Genomic DNA, 9,549 nt, shown 5'->3' with positions numbered 1-9,549 from the left:
TATAGGGATCCAACTAACACGGTTCTACTGGCATTAGAAAGCCAGCTTCCAAGGCTTTCCAATGATATATAATAGTTTATTCTTGCTCTCTAGCATCCCGGCACTAAACGCCACGACTTGACATTTAACGCCGAGGACCTCGTAAATTGTACAATGATTATGTGAAGGTGGCGCTAAATGCCATTACCTGGCGTTTAGCGCCAGACCTATGTCAAAAAATTCCACATAAGACATTTTTTGTTTTTTATTTAATTTTTAAAGAAAAGATAATTTTTAAGGTTTTTAGAATTTTTTTATCAATTAGGATTAGATATAAAAGAAAAAAAGATTCAGCCTTTCGGGGTCTCTTCTCCTCTTCTTCCTCATTCCGTACTTTTACAATTCTAGAACTCAAGATTTTTTTTCTGAATCTTGAGCAACTAAACCTCCATTGTTAAGGTTAAGAGCTCTGTTTACTTTAATGGATTAACATTATTGTCATTCTACTCTTAAATTCAAGGATTGATTTCGTTCTTCATCCTAGGAATTAGAGTATATTGAAAGATAACTCTTTTCTATTTGAATTCTTGTTGAATCTTGGAAAAGTTATATCACTAGAATTAAAGTTTGGAATCAATTCCTTATAATTCTCTAATTATCTGGATTTAACATGATACGTGACATATAATCTCCTTATTTTTGGGTACTTAGGATTTGTGTGGCTCATAAACTAGAATTAGACGTAGTCTTCTAATTTAAATTAATTGACCAAGGAATTGACGATTGACTGAGTCAGATGAGATTAAATTACTAAGAAATTAGGGTTTAATCACTTAAAGTTTGCTATGAATTGAATCTTTGCTTTGTTAAAGTAGTTGATAAGAATTGTTAATCCGGAAATTTAAACATCTCCGAAGCCTTTACTGTTTTCTTATACTATTTTTACCAACCATTCACTTTTTGCTTTCTTGAACTCTCTAAATTACTATTTTATGCTACTTGAACTTGAAACCATTCATTTTAGCTTGTTTAACTAGTCTAATCACTCAACTATTGTTGTTCAATCCATTAATCCTCATGGGATTGACACTCACTCACTTGAGTTATTACTTGGTACGACCGGATGCACTTACCGATTAGTTTGTGGTATTCAAAGTTCGCACCACTAATTCACCGTGATATTACTTGATACGATTTGGTGCACTTGCCTAGTTGTGGAGTTGCAAAATTCCGCATCAATAGATCGGGTACTTGACGTGTGTTTAAATCTGAACATTACGTCTTTTCGTAACCGTTCATGCATCTTTTCGGTTACATTGGTAACTATGCACATCATTTAATGAGGGTGATATTACCATCTTGTTCCTAGTGCCTATATAAGCACAACTCCCTTGTTGTTTCTTCTTTTTAGTGTTTTTAACTCCCCAATAATTGCTTCATCTTCTCAGATAAGTTTTCAAAACCATTTCTTCTTTGCTGTAACTCTAGTTTCCCTTTTTCAAATTTTTATCTTCCTCGAAGACTCCTTCTTTGCTAGTTTTTGCATTTCTTGGGGGTTCTATTGATGACCCAACTTGCTTCTTGCAAGAATCTTGATTTTTCTCTTTCTCATTCGCGCTTTGTGGTGTGACCCCTGCTTCTTCGTTTAGGTTAGTATCCTTTTATTGGATTATTGTTGGTATGGTTGTAACATCCTCTTACCCTTAGCCTTACCTCTAGCTGTAAAGCAAAGGATAACAAAGTGTCACGACAGTTTTAAAGTTCATATGATATAATATAGTCAAAGGGTATAATATATTAGAAGCTCAATGAAAAAATAAAGCTCAAAAACAGAGATACAAAAGCGCGTAACGTTCACAAGAACTAACTACAAGCGTAAAGGTACAAGAGATAACATTATAATAGTCAATATATATATATATATATATATATATATATATATATATATATATATATATATATATATATATATATATATATATATATACAAAAGACGACTAGTTACAGTCTGTGGAGTTTAGGTTGACTAGCTCAAACAAAAAATATAACAGAGTTCTTGAGTTAAAATCACAACATCCTAACTCTTAAAGTAAGCCTCTAAGGCAACAATTAAAATATACAAAAGTGAGAGTGAGCTACATCAAAATAACCAAAAGATATAAGATAAAAGCGATTCTCCGCTCTGTCACCATCCCGCAACTCAGCAAAGTGGGTTGCGACCTGCATCTGAAAAATAACAACAACATATAGTATGAGAACCGGAGGTTCTCAATATGGTAACAGTGCCCAATAAATAAGATATAAGGTTCTGGGAAGCCAAAGGTAATTCTAGAACTTCCCACATGCATAAGATTCAAACTTAGACACATATAATTAAGATTTCCATAAAGGGTTATCTAAATCCTAAGGATTTTCTAACTAACATAAACACCGCTGTTCCACAGCCTTCACCAGCCTAACCTCCATGCGATTCCATCGCCATTGCCTACCGAACGTCCTCAATCCTAGCAGAAAACACACATAATTCAAGCAAGTAAAACACAAGTAATATACATATATAGCAGGTAATTCAAATAGCAAATAACATGTTATACACTTAGGCAATATATGCAAGTAAACAAAGCAAACAAACACTTAAGGATGCATATGATGAATGCATATCCTATTGGCTGTGATATCACTTGTTGGTTCAACTGGCAACTCGACACATCCCCTTGAGATGTCGCCTTTCTATCACATAAATAAATATGTCCCCTGGGATATGCCCTAGCACACTCTTACGGGATATAGTGCTAGAGCACACTCTTGTAACTAAAAAAAATGCGAGTGGAATACTCTGCCTCAGATCTCACATCTCAACGTAAGCGGGATTAACCACCGTCCTTATGCCAGCGCCACAACCTCGACAAGTGGGATTAACCACTGTCCTTGCCAGATGCATAGCGACTTACCAAATCTCAGCAAATCAATATCATAAAGTCAATTTTAGTGATCGTTGCTCATGTTGTACAAATCCAGTAATACTCATCTCATCAATATTATTAACCATAATCATTCATTTTCGAGCTCCAAATTATCATCAGTTTTTAATTTTACAAGTTCACCATCAATCCATCACGTCATCAACTCACACAACAACTCCATTCCACTTACATACCAGGCCTAAGTCACTGTCTTCTAAACTCACTAACAAAAAGTATCCACTTAAATTCACTTATGATGTTTTTCCTTGTTTCAAAGCCTAAATACTAACTAGGGGATCTTAAATAAGCGTCACAAAAATTTAGAAGCTTGTCGAAAAGGTAAAACGATCAAAACGGAATTTTTATTGAAAAACAGGATTTGTGCATATGCATGATGTTGTGCGCACAGCAGTATGCGTAACACACAAGTTAGATTTTTAAATTTTTTGCAAGATCACACAATTGAGTTTTTTTTTGTAAATTTATCTATAACTCTTCTATTCTTTTATATATATATAATGGCTAATATATCATCTAGTTTTTAGTATATATAAAATATTTTTTATATTTAATTATATAAAATATAACTAAATACACACTTTCATTAAAAGACAAGTTCAAGATTATATTATAGCAAAAAACACAAAGCCAGTCTGATCTCATGCCATTAATGAAATGATCAAAGATTGGACCTTCTTGATTACTTTCCTTTCCAATTTTCCATCATATATAGTATTTAGTAGTGAATAGTACAAGTACCAATAACTATAAAATGTACGTGAAAGTAGGGAGAAATTATCCCTCTGTTCCATATGTAAATAGGAATTATTAATCAGGGTGGTGGAGTTTTCTTAAAGCTTTAATGAGGGGTTTAGTTAACATTCAAATTATCAATTAAAATTTGTTTCTAAAAAATATATAAAATTTATATTTTTAATATATTTGTTATGTATTTATTAAAATAATAAAAACACAAAAATGTTAGTTTAACATTAAACTTTAAGACATTGACTCATTTTTGAAGAAATGATATTTGTATTTTTTTGTGCATCTTTTTTACAATATTAAAATATTTTTTATATTTTCTCATTTTTACAATCACTTTAATATTAAATATAAAAAATTATACAAAAATAATAATATATCATTTTTTCATACATTCACAAATACCTGCCTTCAATAATTGTCATTCAAAAAAGTAGTAGGCGACTAGATAAGAAAACGACGAAAATAGTTGAGCTTGCGACGAATTCAAAAGTATATATAAAAAAGAAAAATCCATCATTGTAATCAAAATAGAAAAAATTGAGATTTTATATAAAATTAAAAAAATAAATTAAGTATATAAAATATAAAATTTTAACAAAATTTAAATTATAAAATCGTTAAATTTAGTATAAATTTAGTAAAATTGATTTACTTATTTAGAATTGTAATATTGAAAGATTTTAAGAATTAAATTGAAATTCTAATTACTATAATTATAAGTGATCACAATTATGAAAAATGGGATAATTTCAATAATAACTCATATTTTGACACTATTTTACTCGTTTTTTAGTCGACTTCGATAGGGGATGTCAAAATGATCTTGTATCAAAATCTCAAATATCGAAGAATAGATACGATTCTATTGAAAAAGAGTGAGCTCGACTCGAAAATTACTTAATTAATTATCAAGGCAATTTATGTCGAAATTATTAGTAGTAAACTTTATGATAAATGACAAAAGAATAAATAATTAAATAGAAAAAGACAGTGAAACACAAAATATTGATTTAAACAAAGTAATAATGACAAAGAAACTAAATGAAACTGAAGCATATAAACAAAAGGAAATAAGTAAAAAATTGACTTCTAACACTCACATGCACTTACACTTCATATTCCTCCATTGTGTCGCGGAGATTGGAAATTTGATGGGCTTATGTGATGATCTAGTGTTTCTGATTGAAGTCATCGAACTCTTCTGAGTTTCTACTATTTATAAATCATAGAAATAGACTTGTCTTGGAGCATATTTGTCCATTATCTTATTTTCTCATTTTTTCTCGGCCATGATCTTGTCTTGACTATAAAAAAGTTTGACTTTCAAATTCTGATATCCATGTCTTTCCTAGTCTTCAAATTAAAATTCCATATTTCTTCAACTTGCTCAACAAATTTTGTACCCATTGCCTCCACTTAATTTAAAAGTCGAGTATCAAATTTTGATGATCAGAGAAAAAAAAAATTACTCTTCAGACTTCAATGATCTTTGTACTATCTATTTTTGATTTTAACTTGTCTATTTGTACTTCGTGTAGTTAAAACACTATTTTTTTTTATCAAAATCACTTATAGTAAAAAAAAATCTATTTTTTTTGTACCAACACTCCAACAGACACATTAGTAAACAAATATTAAAATTCAGAAATAAGTAAATTCGCTTTGAATTAAAATTAACAAGATAAAAATTGAGCGTCAGGCCTTTGTCTACGCTGATGATCGGTACTTACTATGCCTTTATGAATGAAGAGGACAAAGGCAAACAAGTTGCCTTTACTAAAAGAACCATATCTTCAATTTGGTTATTTTTCAAAGATACACCATAAGTAACTTGCTTGCAGCAATGTTACTTTGACCATATAAAGTGAAGACAAGACCAATAAATAATGCACGTTAATCTGAAAGGAAGAAGAGAAAAGAAAAGTGGATATTGCCTTTATCCATGACCGTCGGAATTGTATGTCAATAATCACGTAAAATCACTCAGGTCTCTACTATAAATTAGTGAATAAATTATTGCCATATATAGACTTATTTCATACTGTTATACTAATCGTGTTTCGCAAAATAAAAGATAAAAAAATATAAGGCCAGCATTTTTATTAAAATTTGACCAGTATTTAATCATTAAAAGAAAAATAAGTAATTCCATATCATTAGATAAAATTTCACACCATTAAAAACATTAATAATAACTAATTGATGGTTACAAATCACAAAATTTATTAACCCCCGAACCCTCCTCATAAAAGATTAAACAAAACGTAAATCAGGATTCGAATTCGAATAAAAGATTAAACGAAACATACCTCTCTTGCGAGTACCACTTTTACGGGCATCAAAGTTTATACTTTAACAATAAAAAAAAATCATAAAACATATGCAGCATCGAAGACAAGCAAATGAACAAGAACTATTTATAAATTATTAAAACATACTTTGCAAAACTTCAAAGTGCTCGAATATACAAGAAAAACCTTCACAGATTTTCGAAGGATTTAAAAGTAATGGGTATAAGATTTGACGAGAAAATAAAAGGAAGTTACAATAAATGAAATTGAAAAAAAATAAAGGTTACATAAACGTAAAATGTAAAATGGTAAAAAACAATAAAAAAGAAAATAAAAGGTGCTCTTGTGAAGGTTGACAGTGGTATTGTTCGTTTTTCGATAATTGTTTGTAAGTTTTCTGTTTAGATGAGTTATATTTTGGCATTAAGAAAGCAAGGAGGTGGACACCTACAAAAGGTACTCTAATGTTCAAACCAGTGAATGAATAATAAGTTTTATATTCCAGTATTTCTTAAATCAACTTCTCACCTTTTGTTTCTGCTTATTCTCCCTTTTATATAAGGGATAGGCATTTTGTGTTTACCGAGTTAAACTAGTAACGTATGAAGATATATAATAATGTTTTGATATGTTTATGATATTAGTATCCGACTTATAATGTTTATAGCCGAGTTTATATTTGTGTAATTGATTTATAACGGACATATCATAACCCCTAAGCTTGGCTTGGTGATATTTAGGCTTAGTTTGGTAAAGTTTTACTTTTTAAAAGTTGTAGCATTTATGTTTGGTAAATTAAATTGAAAATAGTTTCAATAAACACAAGCAACAACAATTACGTTTGGTAAAATAACTTTTAAAATTTAAAAATTATATTAGCCATAAATGTAAGCATTAAATTTGAAAATTAGTTAACATATGAGGTTATATTAGACTTTTATATTTTAAAAAGCACAAGTCAACTTTGAAAAACTCTATTTAGGTGCTTCCAAAAGTACCCTAATCTTTTAAAAGTTGCAAGTACAAGCTCATGATCTTTTTGATTTACCAAATACAAAATGAGGAGCTTGAGCTTTTAAAAAGCACAAGCACTTCTTCAAAAAGCTTTACCAAACCAAGTCTTAATAAAGCAGGTTGAGCTTTTAAATACTAATTTACAACTCGGCATTTTTATCATTATAAGTATATAGCACCCAGATCAACATACTTTATTAAAATAAAATAAAATTAAAATACAATAAATAGAAAGTCGAGAGATCTTTTAAAGCAAAAGACTGTTCATTGAATTGACATCGTTTTGTTCCCTATGTTATTTGAACCGTTGGTTATTTAAAATAGGGGAAAAGGAAGGTTTGGATTTATGAAAAGAACTCAAACAGTTTCATAAATTTTTGAAGATATCTGTTTGGAATTACAATCGTGTTTCATAAAGGAACAACTTCAAAAGCAACACTTTCCAAGGGTGAATAAGTATGAGCAAGAGAGGTCAGTGTGTTTTATTATCTTGTTTTTTTTTTCCTTTTTCTACATTTTTGGAAAACAATGGGTGTTGAGAAGTTAAAAGAGTTGCAGAAAGAGGATGATGGTTCGTATAAGTAGGTTGGGAAAGATGTTAAGATTTGTGGTTCATTGTTTGTGGATAAAGAGAGTGTAGATGGAGTTTATCAAATCAAAAATAGTGAGGGAGGGTTCTGGTGTTCGAATAGAATTGTTATCGTGTACTAGTGCAGAACGGGTTTTTAGAAGAGGAAAAGATTTCGAAATTTTCTACATGCATAGCTGTGTGTTACAAGAATTGCGGGTGAAACTTGCGTTTATTGATTTTGAGTGTTCTATTTTAAAACAATTGAGATGTGCTCTATTCAACTCTATCCAAATGGATGGACGTTTTTGAAATGTTTTGAAATTATACTTGATTTTCTTGACCTTCACTGGGGTTATTATTCTCACTTTTATAAGCCAAAAGGGTTTGAAAAAGGGTGTGGGTGAATTTAAATAGTACTTCTGGTTTAGGAATATTTAAACTATACAAATTCTCATTTAAGGACTTTAAGAAAATGTTTCTAAAGGTAAAAAGTGTTGATGAAGATTTTTTATTTTATCTAGATGAACACTCGGGGGAGAAATTTTCGCTTTATTGGTCTTCACAACTGATACATGTGTTAGGTTATGAGGAAATTAGAAGTAGAAATGAATGTATAATAGAGTTTTTGTTAAGCTTTATGAAAAGGGATAAGTTAATGTTTGTGTTTGAGTTGCTTTATATTCAAACATGTTGTATTTGTATGAAAGTTCTCGATTGTTGTTTGATTTTGTTAAAATATGTTTGTCTATTCGTTGCAGGTGGTAAATACCCTAGTGTGACTACGGCAAGCTTGATAGCTCGGCTAAAAAGCAAGAATATTGAAAAAGAGGTATCCTCGCTAATCCTATGAGGGGAGATGGGAAAGTTGAAGTTAATCAGCCAGCCTAAAAAAGAAAACCTATGATTTTCAAAAAGAGAAAAACAGAACTGCTTGTTGGGGATGATGGTGTTGAGGAAATCGGAAAAGAGATTCCTTTGGCAGAATTGACTGCTTTTGTTAAGAACCAAGAAAAGTTTCACTTGTTCTCGGATGTGGGTGATGGTGCGTCAATTTGGGATCGAAGTTTTCCATTTATCGTGGTAGCCGATGAAGTGCTATAGGCATCGTCTGATGTTAGATTTGTAAATGAAGCAGGTGATATTGCTGTTGATCAATATCTTCAAGTATGTATATGATGAGTTGTGTTTTGATACTTGATAATTTCTTGTTGTTGAAAAGGGGCAACTCTTCTGTATCAAGGTTCTCAGCTTGCGCTTGGCAAGCATTAGTCGGAGTCAGGAGAATAAATATCAAAAGATGATGGAAAACAAAGATTTTAAAGAGTTGAAGGAGGAAATTTCTTTAAATAAGAAATTAATAGAAGATTTGAAGGGAAAACTTGTTAGTAAGGAAGAAGAGTTGAGGACAATGAATGATGCTCGTGAGAAGGATGCGGAGCTATTAAAGAAAAAGGAGAATGATATTGAACGTGTGAAGAATCAGATGATAGATACTACTGTGAAAATGAAGAATTTGAAAAAAGGTAAAGAGACTGAAATCTTGGATGCCGTTGCTAAAAGTTCTGAATGGGCAATTAATCAAGCCAAGTTTTTAGTCCCTGAGCAAGATTCTTCTGCTATGGATCTGACCAAAGTTGTGTTTAAGGATATGTGTGCTGATGATGATGCTGCTGCCGAAGAAAAAGAGGGTGAAAATGGGGCGGATGAATAGGGTTTTGATTTTATGTTTTTTGGAAATAGAATCCTTTTGTAGAAGAATTATTGCAATCAGTGAACTCTGCTTTTGTTATGTTTGAACTCTTTTGTGGTTGAATATTATTATGCGAATTGGGGCACACATAGTGTAATCTTTCGATGGATTTGATTTGTAGGTTAGTGATGTAGGAAACAAGTTTGAACTTGTTTTTAAATTTTGAGTTTTTGGTTATCATATAAATGACATATAAGCTTATAGATTGTTCAA

The 9,549-nt window shown here is 30.9% G+C and overlaps 1 protein-coding gene across 3 annotated transcripts; it reads left to right on the top strand.

Annotated features, from left to right (window-relative positions):
• Positions 1-7,301: 7,301 nt before the first annotated feature.
• LOC112715978 (uncharacterized) lies at positions 7,302-9,549 on the top strand. Of its 3 annotated transcripts, none has more exons than XM_025767822.3 (3): positions 7,302-7,486; positions 8,345-8,721; positions 8,806-9,549. In XM_025767822.3, exons 2-3 carry the CDS (start codon positions 8,713-8,715, stop codon positions 9,295-9,297), a joined length of 501 nt encoding a protein of 166 aa, XP_025623607.1. In that variant the 5' UTR covers positions 7,302-7,486; positions 8,345-8,712; the 3' UTR covers positions 9,298-9,549. The 3 variants fall into 3 exon arrangements, with proteins under 3 accessions (XP_025623607.1, XP_025623608.1, XP_072061230.1); XM_025767823.3 differs by lacking the exon at positions 7,302-7,486 and adding an exon at positions 7,493-7,802; XM_072205129.1 differs by lacking the exon at positions 7,302-7,486 and adding an exon at positions 7,509-7,586.

The sequence above is a fragment of the Arachis hypogaea genome, chromosome 10 (assembly GCF_003086295.3).
Source record: "Arachis hypogaea cultivar Tifrunner chromosome 10, arahy.Tifrunner.gnm2.J5K5, whole genome shotgun sequence".
In the NCBI taxonomy this organism is placed as follows: Eukaryota; Viridiplantae; Streptophyta; class Magnoliopsida; order Fabales; family Fabaceae; genus Arachis; species Arachis hypogaea.
The sequence above is the reverse complement of the archived record's forward strand: the minus strand, read 5'-3'. Positions and strand labels throughout refer to the sequence as shown.